The sequence below is a fragment of the Varanus komodoensis genome, unplaced genomic scaffold, assembly GCF_004798865.1.
Source record: "Varanus komodoensis strain SLA01 unplaced genomic scaffold, ASM479886v1 scaffold1, whole genome shotgun sequence".
NCBI lineage: Eukaryota > Metazoa > Chordata > Lepidosauria > Squamata > Varanidae > Varanus > Varanus komodoensis.
The window spans coordinates 86370884-86385587 of NW_025335268.1; the positions used below are offsets into that span (position 1 = coordinate 86370884).

The 14704-nt window shown below is 42.4% G+C and overlaps 1 protein-coding gene across 8 annotated transcripts in view; it reads right to left on the minus strand.

Moving 5' to 3' along the window:
- INPP4A (inositol polyphosphate-4-phosphatase type I A) overlaps positions 1-14704 on the minus strand; it is a 105046-nt gene that overhangs the window by 43457 nt on the left and 46885 nt on the right. For 7 of the 8 annotated variants that reach the window (XM_044433521.1, XM_044433506.1, XM_044433513.1 and 4 more), the window contains 8 exons: positions 13981-14187; positions 11880-11924; positions 9918-10036; positions 9707-9823; positions 8829-8908; positions 7902-8013; positions 6112-6202; positions 5174-5321 (listed from right to left, as the gene is read on the minus strand). In XM_044433521.1, coding sequence (XP_044289456.1) covers positions 5174-5321; positions 6112-6202; positions 7902-8013; positions 8829-8908; positions 9707-9823; positions 9918-10036; positions 11880-11924; positions 13981-14086 — 818 coding nt within the window. In that variant the 5' untranslated portion in view covers positions 14087-14187. The remainder of the gene's footprint in view (positions 1-5173; positions 5322-6111; positions 6203-7901; positions 8014-8828; positions 8909-9706; positions 9824-9917; positions 10037-11879; positions 11925-13980; positions 14188-14704) is intronic. The other variant, XM_044433497.1, reaches the window with a different exon arrangement.

Genomic DNA, 14704 nt, shown 5'->3' on the forward strand with positions numbered 1-14704 from the left:
CTCCCATGATTCCCTAGCAGCTTTGTGACATGCAGAAAATTCAACAGGCACTGCTTTCCTGATAAAGAAACACACGGAGAGAAGTAGCTGCATCTGCTTAGTTTCTGCCTCCAGCACAAGCAGCCGGATATTGTCTTCTTGTGTGTGAAAGAGTTTCACTTGAAATATCGAATGCAAAAAAGATTAGAACGCTGCACTACACACCGAGGGCACTATCCAACACGACTGTGCCACAACCACTGGCTCTGTGGCATTCACAGAACCAGACACTTGTGCAACGGGAAAGTGGCACTTCAAAAATAAGCACATACACTCATTTCTGGAACAGGGCTGATCTGCAACTTTCTGGGAAGGAAGGATTTGGCTAATTTCAAATTGCTCTGGGACCACTAAATTCCCACTGTATGAGCAGGATGTCCTGCCGGACTACAGGCACTCACCTCTAATGACTTCCTTCTGCTTTTGGCTGAGGTTTCCACTGAAAGGCATATGGGCAACTTAATGGGATAACAGCGTAACACTCTGAGGAGTGTAACGGTGCTCTGAATCCCATGACAGAGGGATAGAGAGGTGTGCATGTATATGAGAGATTTTTGCTTCTAAGCAAACACACCAAAATTGTTGAGAGCCAATGTGGTGAAGCAGTTAAGAGTGTAGGACTGGGACTCAGGTGATTTGGGTTCTAGTCCCCACTCGTCCATGAAGCCAGCTGGGTGGCTTTGGGCCAGCCACAGACTCTCAGCCCAATCTACCTCACAGGGTTGTTGTTGTGGGTACAAGACTGAGTGCAGCAGGAGGTGAATGATGTAAGCTGCTTTGAGTTCTTTAAAGAAAAAAGAGGGGGGTATAAATCTAATAAATAACAAATAAATAAAACTGGTCTTTGAGAAATTCAGAAGATTTTCAAATGAGACACTGCTGCTTCCTAAAAATAGGCTCATAAAACCAAGCAAGTGACAGAGTAAATAACCAGATTAAGTTGTACTTGTGCTTGATTTACAAACCTGTGAGTATAAGCATCAGTTGTGGAGCTAATCCATATAACAGTGTCCTAATATACTGTTCTTATTTACTGGGGGAAAAGCTGAAGTGCTATGGAAGGGAAGAAGTTCAGAGAATCAGCTAGGGAGACAGACTGGATGGGCCCAATCATTTCATCACTCTGCCCCAGTGAAGTATAGATGCTTTTGTGATAAGATATTTATCACAAAGCATTCTGTTTGGTTACTTTAAAAAAACACCTTTTTGGTTGAATGCATTGCAAGGATCTCAGGGAGGCTGTTGTGCTGATGTAGTACCACAACACATGGCACTGTATTGGCATCATAAGTATACACACAACACTGCACAGGGCCCAGGCACATGGGACGACACTGTGCTCACTCCTGTAGCAGACACTCTAAAACTCGAGGAAGAGAAAGAACTGCTAGAACTGCCCAATGCATCACAGCGATAACATTACCAAGCAGAGCTGTAGATTACCTGCGTAACAACCTAAACGCCCTAATAGAGGATCCCTATGGGGAAAACGTCACCATAAGCCAGATCTTGCATCACCGTCAGCTAAGCCCTGTTTGGTGCATGAGACACATGCACAGATGCATGAAAGGAGAGCATCAGCTCCACCTTACTCCTTCTGTACATTCGCTGCTCTCTACTCAGGGAAGGAGACTATCTGAAAAGGAGAGCCCATTCCATACATTGTTGGGAAAATTTGGATAAATCCTGTCAGAAAAACATTGCTTCTGTGTGCTTTTGCATTGCGGAATCAATCCTGTACTCCTTCTCAAAAGCACCAGCTTTCCAAGCTAAGTCATTGTTTAAAATTGCATTCCTCCGCCACTCCTTTCTCTCACCTTTAGCTTTAAGCTACAGTAGACAGGCCATTTAGTCCAAATATACATTATATACCTTCACAATGATTAAATAATAATCATTGTTGGAATTCAGAGTTTACCAGGAAGTATCTTTTGCTAGCCCAGAGGGCTCCATGTGCCCTGACCATTCAGAATGGCACAGATGCATTACTTAGGGTCTGAGTCTAGATGAGCTTATAAGTTCGTGAATAGTTTCTCAGTAGCTTGAATTTACATGTCTAAGCAGACCTGGAAATGGGTTCAAGATACTCAACTAAACTGTCAATACATGGCTATTAGAAATATTGTAATCTCATTGTCACTGTATGATTGACTGACATTCCTTTATTTGTTCTGTATGTGATGACCCCAGAATCTTATTGTAATGTCTGCATTCTGTCATCAATTGCTCTGTACTTGTGCACTACCTGTGTACGTGACCGGGAGGGTATAAAATACCCTGTAGTTGTATTGAAACTTTGCAGGAGTTTACCTCTGCCTGCCCGGTAATGCATTATTGTGAGTCTACCACACAAACCTGGGCCAAACAATAAAGCCACAGATGGTCTGAACGCTTGATCTTCCCCACGAACCCGAGTTTTATTTCCACCTCACAAACTGAAATCCTGGGATTTGCTGACAACATCAAGGTTCTCCACATGCGCATGAAATGCTGGAACATCTCTGGCTCTTGTGGGCAGCCTCACGAAATAGAAATGGCTCTTCCCTTCAGATAGTTCCTCTCCATGAGCATGACAAACATGAGGAGAAAAAAGGGGTGGAGGTGGAGCACTCCGTCTCACATGTTTACCCTGTTCAGGATCAAAATGCCCAAACAAGGCAGCGGTGATCCTTGATGTCATGGCCCACTGGCAGCAAATGACTGAGCTGGATGCAATGTTTTGTGATCCTGAGAATGACTGAGGCAGAGACATGGGGGAGGTGTGAGATGAGACAGACTAAAACTCCAGGCAGTCAATGCAAATAATCAGTTCTAAATTTGCAATGCTAAATAGGCCACATTCTTTGAATGGTGAAAATGTAAGCAATTGGTTCACTGTCCAAAGTTGGAAATGATCGCTTCTCCCTTGTGTGGTTCGATCAAGCTCAGCAACCACCATTCCCTTCCAAAATACTACTCCTCTCTAAATCTAGTTCTCTTTCATTCTTCTTTGGCTTTGATGCATGCGAATTCTTTAAAGCCTGCTGAAATATTTTGCACAGGAGACAACTGTGTGATACATTAATCTTACGACATTAATCTTACTAATTCCAGAAGTTTAGCCATGATAAACTGCTGCAGCAAAAACAACAAGGAGTCCTGCAATGCCTAACAGATTGAATAGGGCATAAGCTTTAGTGGAAAACAGACTACTTCAAAAATGCATTAAGTGTTATTCTGAGTTACAGGTATATGTATGCACATAGGGAAGGGGAGTTGTAAACCATGAGATTGGAAGGAAATTAAATACAAAAAGTATAATCAGAGTTAGTATCGCAATTATTAATATACTTTTGGAAATGGGTGGAAAGAATTAAGGGAGCACACCAATAAACACTACATAGCTAATGTACTGTAATTATTGGCTCTGCGGCTCAAAATGAATACTCAAGCCACAAATTTGTGTGTCTGTTCTAGGGTAATATCTCCATCTATCCAAAACAATGGAAACTGTTGAGTAAAAATTTCCTGAGACACCTACTTTGACTCTTTCATAATTTTTGGTATAGATGTTGCCAATTTTATCTTGGCACTGTTTTTCAGGGAATTACTTAAGTTTGGAGCTTCCTGATTCAATACAAACCAAGTAGCAAAGAAATTAAATATTGAAGATTTGAATCAAGACTCTACTCATTACTGCAGTAGCCAAGCAACCAGGGAAGAGATGAAGAAATCGAAGTTTCAAAGATAGTATTTCATCACTTTTCTCCTGGACTAGAGAATGCCAGACACTTCAAAATTGTAAGAGACCATGGAAACCCACTCTCATTAAAGAGCCATCTCCACGCCTGAGTTTGCTTTTTATAGAACTGCACTAATCAACTACATAATGTAAAAGCAACAACAGAAAATAATCTAATACAATTTTCCTTAACAAGGCAGCTGCCTCCTCTTTTTTTTAATTGCACATCCCATCAGCCTCACCTATCATGGAGAATGGACAGCAATGGTGGAAGTTGTTCCTCAAAACATCTGGAGAGAGCCAGGTGGGGAAGATATGGATGTAGCCCATATCTTCAAGCCACAGCAGTGCCTAAGCTGTTAATGTCACTATGGACTTATTCCACATAAGAGGGAAGAGAGAGCTCTTTTCTGCCCAGTCTGTTTCCTAGGGTGAAAATAACCCCTTCCCACTAGTTTGATTAATTGGCTGAAAATACTTCATGACAGACAGAATTGCTATTTAATTCAGCCTTCACTGCTAATCTACTGACATGGTGGACTGGCCATGGTCCACATCACCTCACATCTCTATCCTGCCTTTTTTCCTTCCAGAAACACAAGGAAGTTTACTTAATTCTCTTATCAAGCATATCCTCACAACAACAACCCTGTGAGGTGGGTTGGGGTGAGAGTCTGTGACTGACTGAAAGTCAGTTGACTCCGTAATTCAGCAGCAGGTTATTTGGTACTTCCCAAAAGTGTTGGGAAGGACTACAATTCCTAGAAACCTCACCCCAAATTAAGGAAAAATAGGTAGCTTGCTGAAGTCCAAAAGCTTAAACTTTGGCTTAAGTGTTTCAGGAGGAAGGAAAAGTCCCAGAACAGCCGGAAGAGAACTCCCAGCTTCTCTAATGAACTGAGGTCAAAGCTATGTGCCACGAGGAAAATGTAGAGCTGTCAACCCCATGTCCTCCTTTAACAGGCAAGTGTGGATTGGAGATACTTGGGCAGGATCACGTAATCCTTCCCCCGCCTTCTGACTCTCTCCTGCAAGCTGCACCACCACCGCAGAAAAAGGAACCCTCTGGCCTTGAGGAAAGCATATGGCAGAAGAATCCGCAGGCAGAGAAGACGTGAGCACTACCTGCTCTCCCACATTCACTTTATATTGGCCCTCACGCAAACAGGGAACACCTGTTCACCTAGCCAACAAACAGTTCCAACTCTGAAGCACCAAAGAAAAAAGCATAAGCAATTATGCTGTCACATTAGCACCTTGATCAGAGAAGTTGTGAATTCCCCACTATTTGCCGCAGAGCAGCATTACTTGCAACAATATCTTGTTCCTCCTTTAAGCTTAAAAGCACTGGTGACATTTAAGTATTTCAACAACGACAGGCTCCTGTTCAGCTTTCCACTTTTTAAATCCTACCTTGCTGCATCTTCCTCAAGTAGCAGTTTCACAAACTGCCTGGGGATGTGTAGGGAGAGCACACTCTCTGCCATTTGCTCCAAGATCCTCAGATGGTTCCCGTCCGTGGTGGGGAACCGATACATCCGGCAAATGGCCCCTCCAAAAACTAAAATATGAAAACAATGAACAATTTTTAAACCAGAGTAATCCATTCCCCTATTGCTAGTTAGTTAAAGTTTGGTTAGTTAAAGTTTTACTAAAGTTAAACTATATTTTTGGTTTGTTAAAGTTGATTTAACTCACCAAAAATTACATAGACCCTATTCTATTTTAATGTACATAACCAATTTAATAAAACACTGCATTTTCTTAGAGCACTTCCAGAACAACGGATTTAACAATGGGGATTATTCTGCTAGCACACAGTTTCTGCCGCTGGATAAAACCTTGTTTTTTATCTTCGTGCAAGTGTCAAATCAAATACTTTGAATTTGCTTGTGCAAGGTGTAACATTTACAAGCTAGCTTTGCTCTGCGAGCCACTGTGCAATTGCTTTATATAATCAAGACTGTGATGCAGCATACATCCAAAGTTTAGGAAATTAGAAGTGAGACCTGCAACAAAATGCTGTAGTCGAGTGCTCGCAGTTCAGAATTCCAGCCTCCCCATCCAATTCCACCTTCCCACTCTGTGGCACTGAGCCACAGAGCCTGCTCAGGCCCAACTGAATGGTTTTGGCTCCCCCGGCAGTTATTTCTGAGTATTTTACTTGACTTCTCAAACTGTGGGGCTCTGCCACGTCTGCTGATGCCTCCTTTTTGCGTACTGATGGTGTCATTTTGGCTATATAAGCAATGGCACTGACAGTACGAGCATCACGAAGGGAGTAAGGATGATTCCTTGTATTGTTCAGGCGCAACAGCAAAAATATTAATATGTGCAGACAACCTACTTACCAGATTTTAACAAAACATCTTTTCGTAATGAAGCATATTTGGATCGGATACCTAAGGACTCTGTTAAACTTTCATCAACTGGAAGCACAGTCTGAAGAAAATGTAAATAGTAGAATACAGAAGATGTAAAACTTCATACTCAGCCTTTAGAAAATATGTTCAGGACGGATCTATAAAGGGTTTTTTAGCTTAGTTTCAGAACGATCTGCTACACAGGATACAAAGTTGTTTTATATACAGCTACTGCAGCTTTCTCTAACCTGGAACTCTCTAGCTGTGTTGGATTACAATTCCCATAATCTCTAGCAGCTATGTAGTCCAACACATCTGGAGGGCATCAAGTTCAGCAATGGTAAGCTATATGATACATAAGTAGAGTTAAATTTATGCAGGACCCTGTTACATGATGAAATTAACTGGATTTTGTGGAATATCTATATGGTTCTGACTTTCTTCTTTTGTGATAACAATTAGTTCTAAACAAATAAAAATAAAATAACCAAAGTTGTTCTTCAAATTATCAGTCAGTATGAAAGAAAATTCAGAGGACGTAGCTTTACATCAACTTCCAACTTTCCAATTCCTTAAGTTCTAATTTATTGATGTTGCTAGAGCAGTGGTGGCGAACCTATGGCACACGTGCCACAGCGGGCACCCAGAGCCCTCTCTGTCGGCACGCAAACCAAGTTGCCCCAGCAGCCGAGCATTGGATAACAGCACACACAGGAGCCAGGCGCATGCTCGGAAAGGAGTAGCGGCGCCAGGTGATGACATCACGAGCTGCAAGTCATTAGCTGCGACTCATCCAAGCTTTCGCATGACTGGTCAGTGCGCTGCCAATTTGCTTGAACTGGCTATGAGTTGTCTTTTCTAAACAAAACCTCAGTTTTCAGGTTTTATTGCAGTGTAGGCACTTTGCGATAAATAAGTAGGTATTGGGTTGCAGTTTGGGCACTCGGTCTCTAAAAAGTTCACCATCACTGTGCTAGAGTATTAGATTTTGACTATGAACCCCAATCCTTGATTTGAACCACCAAGTCAACTAGGAAAGCTAATTGGGTGACTTTGGGTGGGTCTCTCTTTCTCTCCCTCTCTCAGGTAAGCCTACCTAGCAAGATTGTCATGAGAACAAAATGATGGAAGGGACTACCAAGAGCACCCTGCACTTCTTGGAGAGAAGCTAGAAATAACAACATATAATAGACTACCTGAAGGTCTGGAAATATGAAGTCCGGGTTCAAAACATGGGGGTGGACATTTATTTATTTTTAATAAACTATCTCCTATATCCATTGTATTGAATTCCTCAGGGGAAAAGAAGGGAGGTAACGGTGATTAGGAAGCAATATGATAAACATGGGGCGGGGTTCACCTGATCACGCTAAAAAAGACAATTGTTCTTTCTTTTTAAAAGACAAAGGAAGTTTGAATCCTTTATTTTAAAAGGACCAATTCGCACAACATCTTCCTCCATCGAAAGCATCTATCATATGGATCAGGCATCTGCAAATATAACAAGCAGCAAATTCTCTGAGCATTGAGACGTGGCTACTTTGAGCATGGTGACTGTCGCTGGCCATGTCTGTGTCTGCCTGGGTCACAGAGGATGCTTGCCCATGAGAGCCTGCACCCAAGAAAGGACAGAACTAGGGTGGGGTGGGGTGGGGGGTGACTTTGTGTGAACAGCCCATGAAGAGGCAGGACTGTTAAAGGAGAGAGAAAAGGAGGTGTTGAGGCAATTGTAGTACACATTGTTATACACCGTGTGATTTGGAGAAGGCAACACTTACCCTTCCATTGATAGTGTCAGGAGACCTGGTAATGGGAGGTCTTTGATCTGTTTTTTCCTCCATTTGCCATCCTATGACTGTAATGTTACCAACACGGTCACTTTCAGCAGATCTGCAACACATACATGCTTGCTGTGATCGACCCAATAGAATTATTTATCTGTTGCAGATACTCTGCTATGTGGCTGCAGATTCTAGTTTTGACAATAAACTATGCGAATCCTTCAGAGCTCCACAAATGGTTTATATACTAGTTAAAGATCAGCATTCAACACTGACTAAACTAAGAAAAAATAGAGGGAAGATATCAAATGGATGGAAATACATCACGTAAGGAATTACCCTGCCATGAACTGAGGGCAAAAGCAAGTTTATTATAGCAATAATGCTGCAAATTTATTACAGGACAACACAAGGCAAACAGGTAAGTCCCTTTCCCAAGGAATATATAATATAAATTTCAAAGGTAAAGTCAATAATGAAGGAGGATCTTAACATTTGAAGTTCTGTACAGCTCAGGGCTAACAGTCTTCTTCTATTCCTCTGTCCATGCTCTGAATATCACCCAAGGTATTACTTAAGATCCACCAGCATCATGAAGCTAGGAGGGCAACCACAAGATCTAATGCAGGAATGGTTTTGGTCTACACTCCTATCATTCCTCACCACCAAGTGATAATGAAAGCTGTAGGCCAAAACATTTAGAGGGCCACAAGTGTCCCATTTCTGGTCTAGATACTTCACTGTGGCTGCCCACACCTTGTGGAACGGCACTGCCATCAGCCCGCAACAATGCATGTATGAGTTGGCATGGTTTTTGTTTTACCCAGGTTTTACCCACTGTATAGTGAAATGGACCAGTTTTCCTACAGTAAGCAGAGATATGGTTCCCAATCCCTTTCAAATGCAACAAAACCAAGGACAAACCTTAGTGTTAAATGCAACCTATGGTTCTTCTCCGTAAGTACCTCCTTTACAGTGAAGACCACAGAACCCAATAAATACATCTGGAAAAGACAAGCATCATAAATGCAGAGGGCATGATGTATTTACTTTGCTAATTTCACATTTAAAAGCCTATCTTTAGGGCCTCTATGTGACATGGAAAACTAAATTAAGCAGGTCTCTAACTATAGTTTAGAACCCAGCTGATGGTTTGACCATACAAGACATGTATGCAGATAAACAAACCATTCAAGATTTGTAGCTGCTTGTCTGTTTTAATTTTCAGTACGCAAGTTTATACGTTCACTTCTATCTCCTGGATTAATCAGCCTCTAAAGGTGCTGCAGTGGCAGTAACTTCCAACTATGGTTTCTGATTCTGTTTCACTGGCCAGTCACAAGCCATAGCTTGTCAATTCAGATATCAAGCCAGACCAAGCCTTATTAGGTATGGTTTAATATTATGTTGGAAATGTGCCTCTTACATACACACTGTGACTTAAGAGAATTGCTTAAAATACTGCATTCATTTATTATTTAGAAAATAATGAGAATAAAAATGCCTCTTCATTAATATTTCTTACGGGAGACGGGAAAACAAGAAACTCCCGAAATATAAACTTGATTTGTTGAAGGAACCAGATCCAAAGATCCATTTCCTACTCAGAGGAAGGGACCCTTTGGCTCCGACCCAATGAAAGGGTCAAGCAACATGTTAAATCTCATGCAGTTCTCTTTCAATTTTTCTGTTAGTCCAAAGCAAGTGTGACAGAGGACCGACCTAGAGCTTATGGAGGACAGGCCTTGTTTACATCTGCAATCTCATGAACGACAGGGAAGATGGTTGCAAAGTCAACTTACAGTTCCCTGAGATCTATCTTTAACATCATATACAGAAAGTTTGATTTGCGTCATCTGATTAATAAGCGAGTCTTGAAAAAAGGCAATGCTGCTGAGAAAGATAGGATTGCTTGTTCCCTGTAATTAAAGAGAGAAACAGCTGTGTGAACAGGGATGATTTGGTACCAGCTGAAATTATCCACTTTGTAACAGCAAACTTGCTATCGCTTACCTCAATAATTTCAGTTTGAGCATGTTTTGTCCAGAATGCCTGAGGAGGTGTAGTGACACTCACTGCTACAAAACTATTTGGCTTTCTATCTAGCGACGGAGTAAGCAGCTCACTGCAAGCTATAGGAAATCAACAATATCATTTTATACACTGAGGCACTATGTCACACAGATACAATATGCAATATGAAGCAAGGTGGGAAGCGGGGAATCGACCGACTTTGCACTGGACTGCCTTGTCGTAATGGATACTGTACAACCCATGAGCCTTGTTGTGTAACAGAGGTTCTAGTCTAAACTGACAATGGGGGAAATAGCAGAGGGAAAGAAAGAAGAGAGGCAAAAGCAGGGAAGAAGCAATGCTGGCAAGAGTCATCACACACACTGCCTGGTGGGAATGAGGCAGTCTGGGTGAGAGAGGGGTGGCATTCATGGTATGCTCAAGGAGAGTGTTTCCCACACAGGTGACAGCATGGAAGAATGACTGGCATCGTTTAAGGAAAAGGGAGACTTTCCAGTGGCTGGAGATGGTAGCACTGGAAAAGGAGAGTTGGTGGTGGGATATCATCATATGGTTTTCTACTGCTTTCATTTTTATGAATGGCATTTTTTATTCTGTGCGTGTACACACACAGATATGTATTTGTATTTTAATGCTGTTTTGTTGTGATAGTTTTATTTTGTTGGTACACTGTGGAAGCTTTCCTATTCCCCACAAAATCATATATAAACAAAATACAAATAAATCCTCAACAAATAAAAAACCCAAAGGGCAAAAAGGCAGAGTGTGGTAAGAGTTCATACAGCTTGAAACATAAAGGATATCTAAAGTTATCGGTCCCAAGATGCCAGTAATGGGACAGTATATAAAGGTACGCCTGTTTCCATTTATCCCTACCAGACCGCTCAGGTCATCATTGGAGGCCCTCCTTTGAGAACTCCCCCAAATGAGGTAAGGGGGGAATTCATGAGGAAAAGGCCCTTCTCTGTCGTCACACCTCACCTTTGGAATTCCCTTCTGAAAGAGGTGCAACTGGCACCCACATTATCTTGCTTTCAGCGCCAAATAAGGACCTTTTCATTTACCATTTGTTTTTAGATTATGATTCTTTGCTCTTGCTGCTGGTTTACTGTTTTATTGTCTTGTTGTTTATATTGTGCTTATCCTCCTGTTGTGTTTTATATAGCATTTTCAATGGTATTATCTATTGTGGTCTTAGCAGTTACTGTTAACTATTTTTATCTGCACTGCTATGTTATGTCTATGATGTGAGCTGCCGGAGAGCCTTCTGGCTATGGAGTGGCATACAAATGCAATACAAATAAGTTAACAAATATATAAAAAATAAAGACAAGAAGTTTGTGCAGAGCACTGTTCGAGGCAATTTGTTACGCATCTTGAAAAGCTGGTTCTACTTATAAAAGTATATTGGAATATATTTGCTTGTTTTCAGGCAGGGGTGCGAAACCCTTTCAGCTCAAGGGCCCAGTTCAATATTGAAGAAGCTTTCAGAGCACATTCCAGTGATGGGCATGGCTGAAATCAAAAGGAGTAATAGCAAAAATACCAGCATATTTTAGTTTAGAGTTCCTACTGCCAATAATGGAGCCTCAGAAGAGATGTTTTATGTCTTGACAGCAGGAAACACCCCCAACACACACACACAAAACCACAGACAAGCTAGGAAACCACCAAATGGCTAGCAGCTGGGGGGAAGTGGGTGCGGCCAGCGGTGGGCATGACCATCTGGAGAACTACTGAGAGCTAAGGTAGGACCCTGGGAGAGCAGGATTGGGCCCTGAGCCAGTGGTTTCTCACCCAAGCCGTCAGGCCACGCAAAGCAGAGTCTACTTTCTACTCACTACATAAGCAACTATTTCTGTATGATGACCTTCTCGTCAGAAAATACCAAAGGGGTCTTTCAAATGCAGTGGGGAAAGGAGCCACTGCAAAACTACTTACCTAAACTGAATTCTAAGATTGGCTCATCTGGATCCTGGATGTTTCCTACAAAGAGCAAAAGACTGAATAAAATGCATGATGGCATTGTGGAAATTCATTTGAATTTGTTCATGTTAAAATGTACTGAGGTTGTCATTAGAAAGCAGGGGTTTTCTCTTTCACATCCTTTTCAGAAAAGCTGAACTGATTTGAAGACAGAACAGAACCACCTAGAATTCAAAGAACTGCACATCTCATGCCGGAAGGGAACTTTCATGTTTTATGTTTCTCAAATTGTAATACCATGACCACACAGGTGGGGTATGATTAATTTTAACTTTAAACCACTTTCAAAATGAATGAGAGAAGCTGTAATGGTATTTGAACAAAAAATAAGAGGACAAGAATCCTATTGCTATGCATTCTCTGCACGGAAGCCTCTTCAGACATGAAATTATTATTTCAGAATTCTTAAGGGAGTGCTAACAGAAAAGCTTGCAAAAGCAGTACCAATGTCCATAAATTCACGAAACACAGAGTCTCCTGGTCAATTTTTTCCCCTAGCTTTTCCTTACAGCATCCCCAAATCTCCTCTCATTGCTACCCTGCCCTGACATCTTATCTGCTATGTATAACAGAGAGGTCCGCCTGGCGCCGTCGTTATTTGTTTTTCGGCGCCAGGCGAAGACCTTTTTATTTAAGCGGCATTTTAATTGTTAATATTTTTGGATTTTATCTGGCCAGGGTGACTTATTTTATATTGTTATTTTTGCATTTTAACTTAATGTTTGTATTTTTTAATTTAATGTTATAATTATTTTTAACTTAATGTTGTAAGCCGCCCCGAGGCTTCGGCGAATGGGGCGGCATAAAAATGTTTTAATAAATAAATAAACAAACAAACAAATAACTTGGGGGAGGAAGGTACGTAACACAGTGTGTGCATGTGTGTTTGCTTTCCATCATTTATTACCTTTGCATTGTTGCTGCATTGCATTTATATCTCACTTGTTTTGCTCTTGTGAGGGACCCCTTGGCTTACACAGCTCCTTTTATCCTAACAACCACCTTGTGGGGCAGGTTGGACTAAGGGTGTAGGACTGGCCGCAGTCCAGAGACCCTGCTCCAGAGACCTCTGGAGTGGCGACAAGTGCCTGATTCACTCTCAGGCACAAAAGAGGGGGATCACGCTGCCCCAGATGGAAGCTGGAAAAAAGGCTGATCAAGTGGGCGCAGGGAATGGGGAGCCTGGGCTAGGCTGGGACTTGCTGAGAACAGAACATTCCTGCCTAGCCCAGTCTCTCCCTTCATTGCACTTGCTTGAGCTGCTTTTGCTCCAGTAGCAGTGGAGGAGGAGGCTAGCCCATCCCCCAGAGCTTCTGCGTGGGTGAAAGGCACTCTAGTGGCTACTGGGCTGGGAAGCCAAGACACCTTTCTCCCAAGCCGGAGAGCTTTTCTTCCCAAGGCAGTGCCTCTTTGCTGATTCTCTCCCATCCCCTGCATGGAGGAAGCAATCAGCTCCTGCCCCAAATACGCCCTCTGGAACAGAGGCAGGATGAGACAGGATGCCTCTGACATTTCGCCAAACAGGAACACTTGCCAGCTGTGCTCCCTGGCCAGCTGCTTGGTGAGAGTGCCAACCACCACTCTTGCTGAGCAACTCTTGTGTCATCTGAACCCAGGCAAAACAACCCATCATGGTAAAAAGTGCATGTTTTGCCTGGGTTCAGATGACACAAGAAACCATTGTGGTAGGGAGAAAACCCAGAACAGACGATTGTGTCTTACCGTGGTAGATATCCCCAGTAAGGCACAATGATCAATCACCACGACTGAGTTCAGATAACATGACAAGCAACTGTGTTTTTTTACATTGTTGATTGCCTGCTTGTCATGTTGTGCAAATCCAGGCAGTGACTAGCTCAAAGTCTCTCCACAGTCCTAGAACCCAGGTTCCTTCAGCCCCAGTCCAACAAACACTCGAACCGCTACAATACCTTGGCGTTCCCCATCATCTTTTGGGGAAATCAAGGTGCCTGAAAGGCTCAACCTTCAAAGATCAAAACAAATGAATGACGATTTATATACAAGTATATAATGCAAAGGAAGAGAAAGAAAATACCTGACAAAGACAAACCTAACATGTCAGAAGCGACATCGATGGTGGAGGCCCGCTGCACACCGCGTGACTTTGCACCGTGTCGGGGGCTGTGCTCTTTCGCTGACATGTTGTCATGGGGAAGGCGACTCTTTTCACTGATCACAGCAGTATCTCGGTGGAGTGACAAAAGGCAGCAGACGGTCGTCTCCACTAGCAGTGCTTATGACACTGGTATGTTAAGACATTCAAGACAAAACAAAACTCAAGTTTTAATTTGGCTCCCTGTTACACCCATTGTAACACTCATTTTAGCAAGGAGTTGCTTGAAGCAAGGAAGGTTGATTTTGGAAAGTATGGGGGGTGATTTGGCACCCCATCCTCCCCATGCACTGGGATCCCACCACATTAGTATGAAACAAAACAACCCCAAAGAAAACAACTCAATTTGTCTATTCCAAGACTTTACAGGAGTTTTCCACTGAATTTCGGCCACTGATCATGATCCCGCCTCCACAGGAAAATACCAAAAACTGGGGCAACACAGGCAAAACTGGGGGGAGGCAGCTGCCACATGCGGCCCCTAGGCCACTTCTCGTTGTCATCCTCTCTGACCACGTTACAAAACAACACTGATGTCAATAAACATTAACTTAGCCTTCACAACTAAGAAAAAAGAATGATCAAATAAAATACGAGTCCCTTGGCAGCAACATCAGTCATCCAGCTCGTTTATACATGGGTCTGT